This window comes from Podarcis raffonei, chromosome 10 (assembly GCF_027172205.1).
Source record: "Podarcis raffonei isolate rPodRaf1 chromosome 10, rPodRaf1.pri, whole genome shotgun sequence".
NCBI lineage: Eukaryota > Metazoa > Chordata > Lepidosauria > Squamata > Lacertidae > Podarcis > Podarcis raffonei.
The window spans coordinates 43,283,546-43,302,755 of NC_070611.1; the positions used below are offsets into that span (position 1 = coordinate 43,283,546).

Below are 19,210 nucleotides of genomic sequence, written 5' to 3' on the forward strand. Positions count from 1 at the left end.
AGCCAGAGCAGATATTTTAGCAGCAGTATTACATGTTGCCCACCATCTCTTCACATCAACTATCTTAGGTGCTGTATTCTGCCCCAGCTGGAGCTTCTGGATCAATCCCAAGGGTGGCCCCACATAGAATGCATTTCAGTAATCTAGTCTTGAGTGCATGGTCTATTATGGCCAGGTTATCCCCATCCAGATATGGCTGTAGCTGACTGGGTGAAGCTGGTAAAAAGCCCTCCAAGCAAAAAAGGAAACCTAGACTTTGGTTGACAAAGATGTATTCAGCTGTCCCTCCAGTCTATGTGCCTGCTCCATCAAAGGGAAGAAGAAGAGGAGGAGTTTGGATTTGATATCCCGCTTTATCGCTACCCTAAGGAGTCTCAAAGCAGCTAACATTCTCCTTTCCCTTCCTCCCCCACAACAAACACTCTGTGAGGTGAGTGGGGCTGAGAGACTTCAGAGAAGTGTGACTAGCCCAAGGTCACCCAGCAGCTGCATGTGGAGGAGCGGAGACACGGACCCGGTTCCCGAGACTACGAGTCTACCGCTCTTAACCACTACACCACACTGGCTCTGAATGCAAACCCTGCCCTCCAGGGGCAAAGCAGTGCCTGGTGGAATCCTATTGCATAAGTGCTAGGAGGCCAAAGTCGCTCTCCCCCCACTCCCCAGTTCATTTCTGGATTTGACCATGCAGGTAGGAACGAAACCATTGTGATATAATGCCTTTTGATACTCATCCTGCTCAATGGTGTCAAAGCCATGGAGAGATCTAGTAAGAGTAATAAGGGTCACACTTCTCTGTCCTTCTCTTGATAAAGACCATAAATCAGGACAATTCAGTCTTAGAAGCAGGGGACACATTGAAGTGAATCCAGATAATCAGTATCATTCAGAAATACTTGGGAGTTGCTCTGCCACAACCTTTGGCACCACCTTCCCAGAAAATTAGCCCATTATGTTTCTAGGCTCTTCCAGTGTTGTATCATCATTGACTTTTGTGAAATGTGTGGACTGCTTCAGAAGATAATTAAATGGCATCAGTCTTGCAACTCAACCCTATGGAGCTCCTCATGTAGAATATGATGCGACTTCCTTATTGTTCTTGAGTGCAGCTTTTCTTCCAAAGGAATGACTAAAGGAAGTATTGGGTGTTTTGTTTTGTCAGTTTGTATTATGTATATATATATAAAACATAGTGTTTTATAGTTCTATCTGTTTTTTTAAATATTCATATGTATAACACATTTGTACCCCGCTCTTCAGCCGTAAAAGCTCCCAGAGTAAAAAGCAAGGCATTTGCTGCCCACAGGCTTACAATCCGAATGATACAACACCAAAGGACAAGATGGGAATGTGTTGATCACTTTTTAGATGTCAAAGCAGCTGGCCCATGTATTTGGTCTCAATGTGTAACTCTTATGTTATTGTGAGCTTGCTTTACTACACTTCAGGGACCTTCAGTGGAATAGCTTGCCTATTAACAGATTAGAAATGAACTTGGTTTCCAGTGACTGAAACTCAGCAATGTCCACTAGAGTCATTTTGTTTTTCTGGTTCATATTTTTCAAGCTTCTTTTCTGAGTTTTGACACTTGACTGGAAGCCTTCCTAGTTAACATCTGTTAATAGCCTGGTGGTCATGTTCCAACCTCAGTGTAAGCTACATATGTGCAGGGTTGGATGTTTGCAGAAGACATTGCAGCAGGTTATAGCCACAATGTCATTGTAAGTCATGACCTCTAGTAATAGAGGGGATGCTGGCATATCGTTTGGACCTCCAAAGGTGAGCTGGGTCTGTCATGTATTGTCCAGTAAAGTATATGCACTGGACCTTGCATTCATTTTACATTAGACTATTAATCTCTGTTAATTAGTTCATTTCCTGTCAAGTTAACACAAGATTATTCTATTCAAAGACTTCAAGGTGATTCACATTGCCATGGTTTGCTTTTGCATCTTTAACATATGCTTAGGATCTGAATTTATTGCAAATATTAGATACTCCAGCAGGCTTTCTTGATTTCATTTCCATTGAGGGACGAAGTAGGTAGGGAGAAGGAAAGAACTCGGGTGAAGATGAGGCCCAAGTTCTTACAGAAATATATTTTATTTCCCGTTTTTCTGTATCTTCTCATTATCATCATTTCTGCCAAACTAAAATAAAAGTGAAAATCTGATTATTGTGTTCAAAGAATCTAAGTAAAATTAAAGCATTAAAATTCTGAGCTGAACAAGAAGAGGGCTTACCTAGGCACATAGTTTTATCTTTAGTATGATAGTTCATGAGGATCATCACTGTCATACCTGTTCATTTTATGACCTTTTGTGTTGATACCTTGTCAGGCTCGCTCTTGTCTGTTTCTACCATTTCTCCATTGCCAGTATACTTAGCAAACATTTAATTTAATTATTGCTGTTAGGGAAATTACTATGCTCAAACAGATAGCTAGCCCACAAGAGGGCAGTCAGTGAGGATCTTTTATTCTCATGACTTTCCTGATTCCTCCCACAGATGTTGATTTATTTGCTCGAATATATGTGTCCATATCTTATGAATGTGGCAGTACCTGTCAAGAAGGTGCTGTAACTTTGGGGGCATTGCAGATCAAGAGCAGTGCTTAAAAATTAAGATATTACAGCAGAACTTTAGAATAGAACTAGCTAGTAAATCTAGTTACCAGCACATAGAGATGTTAACGGAGAGATCACTCATTTTACTCTGCTATATTTCTATCAAATGTCAGGTCTAAAAATGGGAATTGATTACTTCCCAATAGCGAAAAAAGCAAAAGCTAAATTCTGTGTTCTACTCTTTATAGTCCATGTTCTGTTTATCTGACCTTATGAAAAGCGGAATCTGGATTCCAATCTTTGCTAACAGAGCGCAGTGGTCTGCTGCTCTACATAATGGCTTAATAATTGTTACTAAGCACACAGTAGAGTTTAGGCCACTTTATTTACAAGTCCCTGAAGGCTTCGGTCATGATCCAGAGCTGCACGCACAATTGACTTACTTTCTAAGTTTCCCTTTCAAGTACTCCCCTTCCTTTACTTAAAAACCATTTCCACAAAGTTTGGATATATTTGTAAGATCTCTTCAGCGTTTCTCCAAAGTCCCATTTCAGTTGCTCTCATGCCAAAGCACGTAACTTGTTTCTAAACACACTTAAAGTTTAAATGCTCTAACAGCATTTGTAACACACAACATATGTGGTTGGAGAGAGAGAGAGAGAGTGTGTGTGTGTGTGTGTGTGTGTGTATCCTGGCCATATTTGACTTGGATCACAACCTTAATTTAGAATTTGCAGGGAATGTAATTCCACCCCCCGAAACTCTTCATTTTTTCTGAAACTCTTCAGTTTGAATCGTAATAAATGTAAAATGCAACATAAAATCAGAATGACATATTTAGGGGTATGTTCATTGGTTTACAGAGTAACTGTGATGATGCAACTAAACTGTGGTATGAGAAAATATTTATTTCTGCTCCAGTGCATTTGGGTTTTTTAAGTGAGATGCTTTGCTTTTCCTGTTCTCTAAGCTGCTTTTTTATATTAAGCAACCTGTATAGTTTCCAAGTCTTGTACATATACAGCGGTATCTCAGATTACTCATTTGAACTTCAGTATAACTAAATCCTAAACTAGAGATGGGCAGTTGATGGGCCACAGTTGCGTTTTGGACAGACTGCCCAATCCCAGGAAAGTATGTGTATATAAAGATATCTGCATACTAGGCCTTAGCCCTTTTCCCGGCATATCTTTTCAGACCTTGTTAATTGCTGCTGCTTATGCTGTATAAAAACCAAATTCCATATGAGTTGACAGTTCATAGCTACTTCAATATTATTAGATGTCAACATTGCTGATATTAAGATTTATAAGGAGATAGTCTAACAAAGGAAAATTACAATGGCATGATTGCTGGCTCAAGCTCAGAAGTGAAGACCCTTTCTATATGAATATGAAATGGCATCTTTATTTTGTCTTGACGATTCTTAGGGGTTTTTAGGGGATTTTCCTGGGTTTCAGGTGTGTGACTCGGTTTCATAGAGAAATATATAGTAAGGAGGATTTCCTTATTTGGTAATCTTACTCAAAATGAGGCTGAAATGTGAGTCTAAGAGAATTAACAGTATTTTGCGCATCATTCACTGAAAGAGAAGTGTACATCTGAATTCAGCTTTGGTCAGGTTACTTCTAAGGGGCGCCTAGGTTGTAGATCTGCTCTGTAGGGTGCTGGAGAAGAGTGTCCCACTATCCAGCTGCCTGACAAATTCTGAAGTAGAGAGCTAGAATATCAGATTTGGGGCTTTCTACATATAGAGCATGTACTTTACACTTTTGCTAAACTAAACTCAAACCCCATTTCAAAGGTCTGCTTATGTTAGTACATCCAGGTTGCTATACTACCATGGAGGAGTTTGGTTCTGGAGCCATGTAAGCTTTTATTGTGATGCTCTTACCTATTGGGATATCTTCCTGTAAGTCAGCATCATGTTGTGTTTTATTCATCCTAGTTTAAAGTGAAAGGGGACACAGGTAAGCAGTATTGGACTGTTTAGCTATGTTACACTGTAGAGTAACTTACAGAATTGAATTGTCTTTTTTATCATTTTAGATGTCAAAATGCTTTTGTTATCTAATGAAGTTCTTACCAAATATAAAGCTCAGAGACTACCTGGGAACAGGTCCCAGAATTAAATGTCTACATTTACCATGAGAATTGAAGGGCAAAACACTTCAAAAAGAGAGCCATGAAATGCAGAATAGCTATCCAAAAATGGTGATGGCTGCTTGCTACACGTACATAGCAGTAGAAAACAAGTGTTGTGTTTTCTACAATGTAACTTGTGGAGCAGCTTTCAGAATTTAGTACAAATGTACTTTATATTAAAAGTCTCCTTTGTCTGCATATCTGCTGAGGGGATTTATATTGCTAAGATACATTTTTTGTTTTGTTTGTAAAGATTGTTTTGTTTTGTTTGAAAAGATTGCACAAACCGCCAGTGCTGGACTGCTGGTGCCTTGTCCGTTTTTCCTATGTTGATGCATTAGTTGTCATTGAAATAGTAATATTGAAGGGAAATATTTTTAAATTATTCAGTTATTCCAGAAAAAAAACTTTAAAGCTCTCCCAGATGCAAAAACCAGAACCTGCTGAGTATTAAACCCTTTTCTCTGTGTGAGCATACCACTTTGCTCTATACTGCTGGTTTATCTCATTCAGTATTAGCAGCAGCATCTCTCCAGGGCAGTGTTTTCTCAGCTCTGCAGTCTGAGTTCCTTGAGATGTTGGGGATTGAACCTTCTGCATGCAAAGCAAGTCCTATATTACGGCCCCTGGCTCTCCCTGGGCATGGCAGAATACAGGGCCTCATACTAGATTTTCCTTTCCTTTGGACCAGTCACTTCCCGTTCATTGGTTCATAGTCTTAGTCCTACAAAATAACTGGCCATGCAAAACCTGCTTATTATCAAAGGAGTTTCCATGTACAGTATGGTATGTACCATATTTAATGGTATGATGTGTTCTTGGTATGTTTAATAATGGTATGTTCTTGGCGGAATAGTCAGCCCTGGTCTGTAGGGTGAAGACATCAGGTGTTAAACACCATCCAACCCCAGGATCATTGGGTGGAAGAGTGTTTGAAATGTAATTGTTTCTGGAATGTTTTTAACTGAAACTACTCAGTGCACAGAGCAAGCATTGTAAAATTCAGTAGAACTTAAGCTCTAGAGGAGAAAACTAGTCGAGAGTAGGAGCCTATGGACACATGATGTTCCTGATGGTTTAACCATGGCTAAACAAAATAACTGTTCCTAGAATCACTTATCATGAGCTGCATTCCCCTCTTTGCAGGAATACTTACTCAGCAGCAATAAAAGGTGGGGCTCAGTCATCCTCCAGAAGGTAGGAGACAAAGGAGAGCGTGATCTCTTACCCTATTCATACCAATTGACTATGGTTAACAACTGGAAAAGTTACATGTGCATTGTCAAGAAGTGTGGAACAAAGCATAACGCTGGCCATGAGTGTGAAATGAAAATTTTAGCCTCTGCAGAAATTGGCAGCTGGCCAGTTTATGTGGTGAATCTAGAGCCATCAAAGGTAGTATGCATAGGGAGTGTGAATGAACCAGAACCCTTTCGGTCTTTTCACTGTGTGCCAGACAGGTGTACTCCTATATTTTTCATTTTTACAGAAGTCAGTTTGAATAAGGCATTGCTAACTAGTGTTATTTTTATTAACTAGGGTTATTTTTATTTTATTATATTTTATTATTATTTATTAGATTTATATACCATCTTTCATCAAAGGACCTCAGGGTGATTCACAAGATAAAAATAGATGCTTTAAGTGGTGACGATAATCATTTTAATTTGGAAGAATACTTCACAGCTGAATCTTAAAATATATCTGCTAAGGCTTATTGAGCGGTTCATACATTCTAACTTACTACAAGTAGACCACAAGATCACAGCCCCTTTAGCATAATTTTTTTCATTTTATTTTTAAAAAAGACTTCTATATTCCCTCTGGCATTACACTGTGCAGATGAATTACAGACTTCAGATAGCAGATGAGATGGTTAAGTGCCTTGAAAATTTTATAGAAGGTTGGACCTGGCATCAGCACATGGTGTGGTCAGTCAGATGCTGGAGCCCAAAGGGCCCCTGCTGAGTCCACTGCTGCTCTGGACTGGGCAAAATTATTCCGTTTTGCCATTCTGCACTGCTGAGGAGCTGGAGCAATGGCTATAAACTGTCAGCGCTCTCAAAGTAGTATTGCTTGAGAATAATGCCATAACAGGAAAATGGGTGAGGAATTAAAATAGACTTCAGTGCTCTCTGCAGTCGCTCTACTTCTATCTGCACCAAGCAGCAAGGAAAAGTTCTTAACTAAGCAGACTCATAATTCCACTCATCCTTTGCTTTTCAGTGCTACGGAGCTCTGAGCAGTTGCAGCAAAGGAGCCAGTTTAATTGCTTTCCCGTGCCCCTGAATACTGTGTTGATTCCCAGTGATGCTATGTCAGGGACTTTGGGAAGGGATTAAACAGACAGCTTCCTGACTTACTGCAGTTGTTCATAATTCCTCTCACCACTGAGCGGAATGGAGGGAGAGGAATGCTTAAATGGCCCACCTGGGCTGTATAGGGACCCTTTAAAGATTTGCTTGCTCTGGTGGAGTGCCTAGCAGTCTAGAAGAACAAATGAGCTGTCTGTTTTGTGTCCCATATAGCAGCTCTCTGGAGCAATACTACATTGGGGTCGTAGAGAAATGCACAATAACAGCTTCACACTGCATACCTGGTTCTCCTCTCTGAGCCACCACTGCTGTTGATGCCTCTGCTGCAACTCTGGACATCCCTGTCAATAAGTCCATCAAGGGTATGGCCATTGCAGGGAACACTATAGCCACTTCCCCTAGGTCCCCTTCATACGTTTAGCTGGCTTTGGATGGAGTATAAATGTTGGTGATGGATTGTGATAAACCTGTGTCTGTCCTTCATTACCTCTGATTGTGCATGATGGGGGTGGGGGAGAGGTGGGGCGGGGAGGTAAGATTCCCCCATGGAAAATTCATATGCATAGGAAACTAGCCTTTCGGGGAGAAGACTGACTTAGAGCCCATCTCTCTGGCGCCTAGTTTTGTGTGCAGGGACTTTTTTTGCATGGAGGAGCAGTTGTTTCAGCAAGCTTATATCTGCTGTTTGAAATGTACAGTTGAGACACAGATTAGCCACCTAATTTGCTGTTTCTTAGAATTAAGTCTTAGATGTTGCAGGATTACTGTGTCCCACCATCTGGCTTTGGTATAAAGCATCTGAAAGTGAAGAGCTTCGAACTATCGAAACTATCAGAGAGAGTTTGATAGTTTGTCGTGTATTCAGAAGTCCTGAATGTGTGCTAGAGAAGGGTTTACTAAAGTCCATTCTCCTATGAATCTGTGTTTGAATTTATTTGAACTAGACTTCTCCAGTCTGCTGGATTTTGGTATGTCATAATGTATCACCTCATGTCTGGGTTTTCATCTCCATCTAGTGGTGGAAAAGCAGAGAATTGCTACCTGTGAGATAAATATGAGTCTAGTATCTTAGATCAGCTATCCTCAACCCTTTCAAACCCAGGATCTACTTTTAATTCAAACATGCATTTTGGCATCCATTACTTAATTTTTTACCATATATTTGCATGATGGTTGTGCTTCTGTTGCAACCTACCTCGGATCAGTCCACAACTTACTGGTGTCTCCCAACACACCAGTTGAAGATCAGTGTATTTGGATTAATGCTTCAGGATTGGGATTTTGTGCCAGTTCCAAGCTGCTGTCAGCCTCATGAGGAGCATACATTTCTTTAAAAGATGCTTTGACTAATATTTTGATCATGTGAAAACTGAGACTATAGTTGAAAATGCTCTTTTGCAATATTTAGCTTTCCCCTATAAATTTCTGCCATAGTTCTTGGAAATTCACAGAATTTGGATCTTTGTGAGAAGGAGGTTTTTATTTCTCCTTTTATTCACCACAGCTGAGGAACGAACAGGGAAGCTTTCCAAGTAAAATTGCTTGAATTGCATGTTGCCATACCGCTTAGCATCTTCTACTGTATTCAAATAAAAAGTGGGTTGTTTGCCCTATTTATTTATTTCTTGGGGGTAAAGAGCAGAATTTCCATTTAATGTGCAGGTTTAGGGGGTGACCACTGAGAAAATAATTAACTTTCAGTAATGATTCTTCTGCTCACTTGGAGTAAGCCTTATTGAACATACACTAATGAGAAAACATGAACAAGGTGAGGCTACATGATAATTAATATTGAAATATTAATATATTGGTGCAGATTATGTTTGAATTATATTTATTAAAGATACAATTAGTCAAAGGAAATTTAAGTATTCTAAAAATAGGATGGTATCAGATTAAGTCATACTCAGACCCACTGAAATCAGTGGACTTAAGTTAGTCATATCCATGTCAGTGAGTCTACTCTGAGAATGACTTGGTTAAATATGCCCCATACACTTCAGACGAAGAATGTCAATTTTATAACAATATAAAAACCACTGTTGCTAATCTTCATTTAATTAATTGCATCAGCTTAATTTCTTAACTACTTGATCAAGAACAGTTTGTTAAAACACGGGAAGCATTTAGTTTTAAAATATTTCAATAATAAGTTTTGATTTCACTTATTGAAGTTCAGGTACTCATATTCATTTTCAAGATTGTACATTTCTTCCTTAAGCCTAATTTACAAGGAAACAAAACAAATGCCGTCTTTCATTTCTTTGTGTTTTCATTGATGCAAAAATGGATTTCATTCATTAAAGTATTTATCCTCTGTCTCTCTCATTTAAAGTAACTATAATTTAAATAAGCTAGCATCATAACCCATGGTTTGAAACTGGGTGGTTTTGCAACTGACCATAGTTTGTGTTAAACCGGTATTCCTTGGTTCAGATGAATTAGGAATTTGTGACTAGTTAAAGGTAAATGTTTTCCAAGACTTTTCTGGCTCATTCATGTCACAATAAACCATGTTGTTGTGATGTTAGAACACCGCCATTTTGTGTGTCAACAGCTACTTTTTATTAGTAAACTTGTTCTGCGATCATATTAGCAAGGATTCCTTTATCTAGCCCATTGCCTTTTCTTATATTCATCACTTTATAGCAGATACATTTTTTGAAAGTTGGTGATGCGCATCTGCCTGAAATTCATGTGGTATTTCTGTAACATAGGTGACTTCTGAACAAGTGACAAATTACAGAGATGCTGCTAGAAAAAACATTTTTGCTTAGCAGTTGCAAAAGTGACAAAGCAGTATCACATCATGCATTTGTGGATTACACATTTCTCACATCACACCCATTTCATAAGAGTAAATACAACATTGACAGTACTTATACTGTTTAAAAGTTGAGCTGCCCTAAATAGCACCTATTCTGCATTGTGGCTCAGATTCCATTCTGGTTTATAAAGGAATATAACTCCCCTCTTACTAAAATTTGAATACCCTCTTTCTCTTTACTTACCTCAGGAGAAGGGGAAGAACAAACACTGGGGGCAGAATTAATATTTAAGGACAATATTGCTTAAAGTCAAAGATAATCCAGTTAAATATTTTTTTAGTTCTTTAGTACTTAGAATGCAGGTTAATAAAATATATTTGAATAATACCAAAGCCTCACTATGTATTTTTTTGCCTTTTGCAATATTGAACTTGGCTGATAAACAAAAGCTATTCCATATAGGCAGTATGGCCTTTCCTTATGACAGTTTCTTAGTATTATACAGAACAGGTTAACAGAAGAGAAGACAGTCCCACCATCCCTGACTGCTTGGCCTGTTCGAGTCCAACAATATGTGGAAGTCCCTCACCTTAATATCCTACTGACACCTGTATTCCAACTGCATGTAGGTCTTTGTGGGAAGGAAGCTGTGATAACACTATCTCTTGTGTAGTTGAGGTTTCAAGGAGGACTGTGCCTGAGTTAGCCAGTCCCAGAGTCAAGTATTTGAGCACAGGGCTATATGTACTCTTAAATCAGGCATTTCCAAACTCGGCCCCCCAGCTGTTTTGGGACTACAACTCCCATCATCCCTAGCTACAGTAACAGGACCAGTGGTCAGGGAGTTTGGGGATGCCTGTCTTAAATACTTAAGAAGAAAAAACGTTGCTGAACTAGGGTAACCCTTTCTGAATTCTACAACCTCTATTATGCATTTCCCTTTCACCTTGTTTTGTTTCTATCATTTATCTGCTCCTAACCATGGAGGAAAGGCCAGGACCAGCGAGGAGCCCTCAAGCCCCCACTCTACCTCACTAGAAATATTATGCAGCCATATTGTCACCCTGGGCTCCTTTGTGAAGAGGTGTAGAAAAAAGAAATTATACATAATACTATATTTGGCTTCTGAGCTTTCACAAGTCATTTATCACATATGCTCCAACCCTTGCGGTAAAAACAAAGAAGCCAAGGTTCTCAGTAAGCTAAATTAATGTGGTTAAGGTCAGCAGGGGAAGGACAAAGGGAATTCATGCTCCAGAAGGAAAGGATGGAGGAGGGGAAACAGAACCTGCCTTCCCACTCCTTATTTGGTTAATGGTAGATAGCAAACTGGAAGTATTATATCTACACCAGATACCTAGTTGAGTGCACAGTGCATCTCTCAAAGCCTAGAGACTGCTTCTTTGAGCACTTGTCAGTATTTGAGAAGTATTTGTCAGTAGTTGAGGACGACCTTACTGCTTGGGTTTAGCCCTGAAGTGATAAGCAGTGTAGACCACCTGTTTCATGCAGCAGTTCCTTTGCAGCGGTAGCTGAGAGGTTACAATTTTTGTGCTTACTCTTACACACTGATACTAAGCTAAAATAGCTTTCATTGGTTTACTAACAACAAATATTGAGCAACCCAAATTATTTCACACTCTGAGATGGGTGCTGTTTGCCTTTCAGTGCTTGGTAGTCCACTTCTTCTTTCCCATGACTTGAACAGCCTCCAGGGTTACTTCTTGGTTAAATGTTGTCCCCATTTAAATAAATTACTGTCCACGCAGTAATCCTCTGCCTATGGCAGACCATTTTCACTTATTTTGCAATTGATTTGACTCTAAACTGTGGTCATTTTCACAAAGGGTATCCATCTACCCCACGTCACCCTTCAGGTTTTGCTTTTAAAGTTTGCTTCTTGAGGAAGGGCAGTTATGTACCCTTGGTTTGTGATTTGAAGGCTGCAATAGTTGTAACTTCAATGGGCGGTGAGTGATAAACATTGCTCCTCTTGCTTGTTTGCTCTTTTCCCATTTCTCTCTTGACCCCCATTTCAGATCCGCTCTTAACTGTATATCTGGAAAGGCCTTCATGAGCGTGTGCTCATCGGTACATAGTTAGACCGCCCCCCCTAGAAAGGACTATAGACAGTCTTCTTGTCAGACATAGCTTGGGTAAATGTTCTTAATAGTGGACCTTTTTACAGATATAGATTGAAATCTGTCTAATGATTCTTGAGGATGTTCAATCAGTTATAGAAAGGCTGTATACTCTGTCCAAATGCTGTTCACAAGAGAAGAAAGGTGACTCTGGATCACTAGTTCTAGAAAGTATTGTCAAGTACTTAATCCTTACTTTGTATTTTTCCCCAAAATCTGTTTTACCAAAGATGAGGATTTGTCACTTTAAGTATCCAAACAAATATGGCAACTGAAAAACAGTTGCAGCATTTATTTTATTTTCAAATTCTGGTTTGGATCCAGACTTGGCTAATGCCTGCAAGACCCACTACCTTAGCAGAGTCCCACTCACGAGACATTTCCTCTGGTGGAAGAGGAGGAGATGACTTTTCAGTTGCCTACTTCCCCTTCAGCTGCTTGTGTCCTCCAAAAAAAACACAAAAAAAACACCTGCTCCATGTGGTTGGAGAACCCTCCAGAACAGCATGGGAGGTGGTGCTGGAGCCTTCAAGCCAAAGGGGAATCAACAAGTTGCTTCATCGTGTTTCACCAGCAGATGAAACCCATCTCAGTCACTTGTAGGTGTTTAAACATAGAACTGAAATAACATACCTACAGAGATCAGCAGAACATGAAAGCTCAAATAAATTGGGAATTAGTGGTAGTTGAACAATAGATGACCACCTTAGGCTCTGTATGGAAATTCACAAATCAAATGATCATATTTCTCCTTGCAAAAAAATTTCAACATTCTGTTTTTCTAAATACACGTGTCATGTCCAACTTAACTTTTTTGTTGATTAAACCATTTATAGAACTTGGATGTATAATCAACAGTTTTTTAAAACATAATTTTATAATGGGATTAAGCTGCTGTGTCCTAGGATTCATGTAGTCACACATTCTTTTGTTAACAGTGTCTACCTAGTTACCTCTGAATCTAATGCTTCCAGGATCTAATACTCAGAGGGGTACTGCCACCGGACATCAAAGTGCCATTTAGTTATCACAACTAGCAACTGTTGATAGGCCTATTCTCCATAAACTTTGCCTGGTCCTTTGTAAATGTGAACTAGTCATATCTTCTGGTTATGAATTCCCTAAGACTTGAAGTCTTAGTTGTGTGTTTGACTGGAGTTCAAAGAATGCCATACAAATATTCCTAATATTTCTAATATTAGTAGAGTAACGATTTAGTACTGGTCATTTCTCTTCCCTTAGAAAGACTGAAGCTAGTAGTCCTGTATATGAGTGTGGTTCTTTAGTGTGTCGTTCATAACTGCAGAGCAGGTTGGAATTCGTCTGAAAAGACTTAGGGATTTCCTTTTTCTTCAGAGTCTCTGTGCTAAAACAGGTTCTCCCTACCTCTGACAAAGTACAAGTGATGTATAAAGTTTTCACAATTCTCTAACCCTGTTCAGATTCTGTAGCATTGTCTTGCATCTTCTTCAGTAGGAAGCTGTTAGAACTTCTTTGGTAAATCTAAAGAGATCTTGTCATTGGACAATGGGAGCTTTCATCTGAAGATGTTGTGTTTTTTCTTGCTAGTAATGAAAATCAGTGTGTTTTAACCATTGTGGTTTCAACCCTGATTTTCATGGGGAAGGACTTTTCTCCATCATATGCATAAGCAATAGTGCATACTGTGGCAGCCCAACATTCAAGCTTCATCTTGATTTATCATCATTGCCCCATTCTCTTGATAGGGAATCAGTGTTAAATGCTTAGAGAACCACCATCTTTCACTAAAAACAGCATCTGTTTCTAACTTCAGCTTTTTATTTTCTATCTTTCATTTTCTTTTTTCTTTTTTTGTTGATAAATCTCCCAGACAACAACAGTTCTGTAGAGAGTTTAAATATGAAGGAATGGCAGGACGGGCTAAGGGCACTTCTACCGAACATTAACATCAACTTTGGTGGACTGCCCAATGCTACTTCCCCCTCCAACGCCAACCACAGTGTACCAACATCCAACACTGCCACCACCGACAGCCTGAATTGGGACAGCCCTGGCAGCTGGATGGACCCCGCAATCATCACAGGTAACGATTTCTCGCTCCTTCAGCTCCACTGAGAATTACCAAGTGCATATTTTGCACAAATTAATCAATGCTTTTTTTGGAAGAAAGAAAGAAAAAGCAACTCTATGCGGTGGTCTCTTCCAGCTTCCATCCACCAAACTTTCCAGAGGTCCAAGCATCTTTTTGGGGGGGAAACCAGGCATTAGCCTCCTCCATCCCAATATCCGTTGCATGTTCAGCGTCTTCCCAATACATCTTTAGACTTGAGTAGGTTGCCCTGTGATCTAATGGCTTGCCAGTTCTGTGCAATGAAATTCCTTAGGCACTGATACATTAACTGGACTCTCTTTCATTAAAAAGGAACATACTCCACTTGTTTATAAAGCTCTCTTATAAGGCTATTTGTGTTTCCCTTTTAAAGGCTAAAGCATGATTTGGAAAAAGGTAGAGTTGCATATGGTATCTGGTAGAGCCAGATTGTGAATAAATCTCTGGACGAATGTTGTAGAAAGTGTGAAAAGTTCTCCAAGGGGCAAATGTTTCTTGTGAAAGCTCAACTACTGTTTTGTCTGGAACACGGTTATAACAGTCCTTGGTACAAACTAATAATGTTTTCTTACCATTGCCATTGGTTAGGTTTAAGCTGACCTACTTCACATTTGAAGTTCTTGCTTGCTCTGACTTAACCTCTTTCTCCTCCTATGTTTTCTCTTCTTCCTAGGTATCCCAGCCTCCGCTGGAAACAGTTTAGACACCCTTCAAGACGACAATCCACCACACTGGCTAAAATCTCTTCAGGCTCTCACAGAGATGGATGGCCCCAGTGCTGCCCCGACACAGACCCCCCACAGTAACCCCTTCAGCACACAGATTCCTCTGCACAGAGCCAGTTGGAATCCTTACTCCCCACCTTCAAACCCCGCCAGTTTTCACTCTCCTCCCCCAGGCTTCCAGACAGCTTTCAGACCCCCCAGTAAAACCCCCACAGATCTACTACAGAGCTCAGCGCTGGATCGTCATTAGGAAAAGTTCAAAAACATTAGAAATGCAGGAATTGCCCCACCCAGACTTCCTACACCCACCCATGGTCCCTCCTCCACATCTTTCTTTCTGAAGAATCCAGTTCCTGATCAAAACTCTTCCCCACCAGCCTCCAAATGCAATGCAATCACAGGGTCATAACCATATCTCTTTTTTTAATTTTATTTTAAGATTCTGCTAAGCCAGTGTTTGAAACACACTGATGAATTTTCTTTAAACACACAAAGAAAAAAGAGAGAGAGAAATCAAAAGTGCATAAAAAGGAAAATATTATTTTCATAAATCTTTTGCACGGAATTACGTTAGCCTAGCAGAAAATGTCAAGTAGGGGGAAATAATATAAAATTCAGAATCAAATGCAGCGATGTAAAAGCAGTTTAATATAAATGAGAGATTCAAGGTATAGGGGAAAAAACCAGTGGCCTGGCATTTATTTTGCATTCTGTGTGTCAGTATGCAGGGAGATAGCCCCCCACCCCCTGATTGGGAGGGTAGGACAGTATTGTCAGTAAGATTTGTCATGAAGTGGGTTGAAGGACAGTTTGCCTGTTGAAATAAACTGACATGTTGCCTTGTTCCTAAGAAGTGGTTTAACAGAGGGATTTTTTAAAATTTTGGCTTTAGATTTCAAGTAAACGTAATGTTTTAAAAATATTCACAGATTTAATACCTAGCATATACATGGTATAATTATAAGCAGCTGAAACACGAGTGATATTTACTTCAGTCTTTCTGTCTCCTTGTCAGTCTCTCTTTCTTTTTTTTCTTTTCTTTTTTTTTAAAAAAATCACCTGATTTAAGGCACTCTGGGATAGCACTGCATTGGGGCCACATGATCACCATCAGGAGCGCAACCTTTGACGACCTCTGCCTGCAGCTTTTACTTAACCTTGTAGTTTCTGGACGTTTGTGCAGTATTGAAAGACAGGAAAAGAGAAACAGATAAAATTAAAACATGGTTATAACCTGACTCTAAAACTAAAAACAAGGAAATGTACCTCTTTCTTCAGAATTAAAACTAAAATCTTAAATAAAACAGAAAACTTGATGACAGCTTTTTGTGAGTTCTCCTTCTTTGATTTTGTGCTCATTTTTGTCAGTTCATGTGATGGGTTTGGCAGAAAACATGCTCTCTGTGCATGCCCCATTGGACTGTTGCCCTCTCTGCCCTAGTGCCAACGTTAGCTTTTCTGTGCCCTATCCTGCCCAGCTTTAATGTATTTTACTCAGTTAACATCCTGCTTTTTGGCAATGCTGTCTCCAGAGTTTTTAAATTTAGGGGAATTTCCAAAGGGGATTACAAAATTGTTTAGTGTATATTGCATATTGCATATGGGGGCTTACATAGACCAAAAATACTAGATTGTGGCCAGTGTTCTGTATATTCCCAGTTTTCGCACGCTGTTGACTGTTGATTATTACATGGAACTGCATTTAAAATACACTGAGAAATAGGGTTAATATATTAAGGAGAAAGTTCAATTTCTGGTTATTTGAGCTCAGAAAATCAGTGTGCCCTTTGTGCTGTAAACAATAAAATAATGCCTTCCATCACAGCAGCCTGGTTCAGACATAATCCTGGTCTGAGGCTGCTTAAACCACAACTTCTCATGATGTCTGAACCAGGAAATTCTGTTTAAAGGGTTCTCTCCAAACCCTGAAAGCAGGATGGAAGGGAAGGGCTTGAAGGCAGCACAAGGACATCTATATAGCTTGTTCCAAGGCCAAATAAACCATGTTTTATGCTTCCAGTTTCACCCCAGGAGAAAGCAAGAGTGAAGCAGTTTTATGTATTGTTTTAATCCATAGATTCTAAAGTGAGATTGCATTTGTGTCTGATAATCCTACCTAAAAATATGCATCTTGCATTTTGGCACCCACTTAATTCTCACTAAAGACTGAAATCTTACCTTGGAGTCAGCCCAGCCTTTCTGTTATGAGGAATATATTGTTTTATATCAAGATGGCATGCCCTATAGAGCATAGTTAGAGCTCTATAGGGCATGCCACCATTATCCACCTCAAAGATGAGGGCTACCTCTAGTTATGGCAAAGTTTAAAGTTGGTATGTACTTACCGTGTGAAAATAAGATTTGCATATTGTGTGCCTTTTCGGGAAAATTTAACATTTAAAACCCAGGCATTTCTGTAGTTTACATTTTTAATTTGGACTACACAATTTATATACAGGAGGTCTAACTTTTGTAGTGACATTCATTTTTATGAACATTTTTCTTGAATACAGTATTCTATCTCTGTGCATGTACAGTGTTGAATAGCACAGGCCACAAGTTAAAGAAAGTCTCTGGTTCAGATCAGACTTTCAGCCACGAAACACTTTGTGTGGACTTAAAACAAGCTGTTAGGCATTAGCATCTGGTTCCATCTTCTATAATGGGGATAATACTCAAAGTTCTCAGCCTGTTGTAAAGGCTACTGAGAATGTGTGAAGCATTTGGGCACTTAGAATTTGTGTGTGTGCATCTGCACATACAGAGTCTTTCCTATTCAAGCTTTGATATAAGCTACTATCTATAAAATTAGCAAATATACTGGATATTCAAAACAAGTTTTCTTTACATGAGTTCCAAAACATTTTATCCAGTATGGTCACTTGTGCCTTGCAGCCATAGAGCCACTGAAGATGTTTAGAAAAAGCCATGTAATCTTAGATTACTAATGAACTAGCACTGACAATAGAGTTTAATAGAAAATCCTTGCATAATGAATGCATAAGCATTTGATATATACTGTGTATAACAACTTTCATGTTTGTTTAGCTGCAGTTGATCTACACAGCAATTGACTTGCTCGGTATTACCAGAATTATTATTTTTTGGCCCCTGCTTTTGTTTATTGCTTTATGCCTAAATTTAGGATGTACATTTTCTCCTCCGACTTTGATGCATATCTATATATAGATTTGAAAGGAATGGATGACGCCCCTTTCAGTTCTCCTGTTCAGATTACATTCTCTTCCAAACAATTATAGAAAGATGGTGGTACATCCAGTAGATGATGAATGGATTCTACATCACTCTGGAAAATATAGGTATTTAACCAAGTCCTACAATTCCACTTGTTGCTCGCAATGCATGGTTTGGTATGAGTTGTTTTCTGGGCCCAGAGATTAAAAAGTAACCAAGTAAAATGCATTAACATAAATGATAAACATTCTATTGCATTAATATGATGTGAATTTCAGAATTTCAAATTCTGTGTCTGAAAGGGTTGAAATGCAGAGACCTGTTCAGCTGCATCGTAGATAATTTTTGCTTCCTAAGGCAAATGCTTAGTCACTTTGTGTAGATGTGACTCCTCACCCAAGGTTGCTTCGTGTGTTGTATATAGCTTGCATTCTGCAAATGTAGATAAGTTCCTAGCTGCTGTTGAAAATCACCTTCTCCCCTGCCAGTCGAAGTGTGTGAAAGGAAGGCTCTCCACACGCCTGGATTCTCTCTGTGTTTAAACTTGCTCTGAGCTTGCTGCTAGTGAGGTGCTGTATTCTCCAGCAATAGGGATGTCTTGGACTGTGTGTCTCAAATGCAATTTTTCTAACTGTAGCAAATGTACCCTATCAGATCCATCATCTTGAATATAAATATGTTACCATTATTACCATCTCTGGTTTTAAGTGATCTCTAGTTCAGGAGTGGGATACTTTTGGCCCTCCTAATGTTGTTGAACTAAAACTCCATTTAGCCCCAGTAAGCACAGCACAGCAAACATTGAGCGTTGTCAGTGCAAGCCTTTGGTAGCCTCTCCCTACTGAGATTAGAAAGACACACTCCTTACTGAACTTCAGCCATGTAACAAAGACTTTCTTTTTACAGCGGGCATCATAAGTGTTCAGGTTTTTGCTGGTTGAATTTGTTTTGTGTATGGTTCATTTTCATGTGCACTGCTTAGGAATGCTAATGATTAAGCAGTATATAAAGTCTCAGGGATGATGGGAGTTGTTGTTCACCAACATCTAGAGGGTGATAATGTCCCCACCCCTTCTTTAGCAGATGATCTCAATAGGGACTTTCCTTGAGGATGTAGCAAGGTATCACACTAATTCTTATACCAGTTACGTTTCTGCTTTTAGTGAAATGTCATTGGGCAACAGTCATTACTACCACTTTCTCCCAGTTGTCCTTGGTGCAGCCTGAATCAATACATAGCAGAAACTAATCTGTCTGTGCAT

At 39.3% G+C, this 19,210-nt stretch overlaps 2 protein-coding genes across 8 annotated transcripts in view; both read left to right on the top strand.

Moving 5' to 3' along the window:
- The window catches only part of CNOT4 (CCR4-NOT transcription complex subunit 4), a 53,803-nt gene extending 37,729 nt beyond the window's left edge, over positions 1-16,074 (top strand). For 4 of the 7 annotated variants that reach the window (XM_053404572.1, XM_053404574.1, XM_053404575.1 and 1 more), the window contains 2 exons: positions 13,789-14,001; positions 14,702-16,074. In XM_053404572.1, coding sequence (XP_053260547.1) covers positions 13,789-14,001; positions 14,702-15,003 — 515 coding nt within the window. In that variant the 3' untranslated portion in view covers positions 15,004-16,074. The remainder of the gene's footprint in view (positions 1-13,788; positions 14,002-14,701) is intronic. The other 3 variants (XM_053404576.1, XM_053404577.1, XM_053404579.1) reach the window with 1 other exon arrangement.
- Positions 1-19,210, top strand: part of LOC128421604 (solute carrier family 23 member 1-like) — a 76,727-nt gene that overhangs the window by 3,837 nt on the left and 53,680 nt on the right. The window lies entirely within an intron of this gene.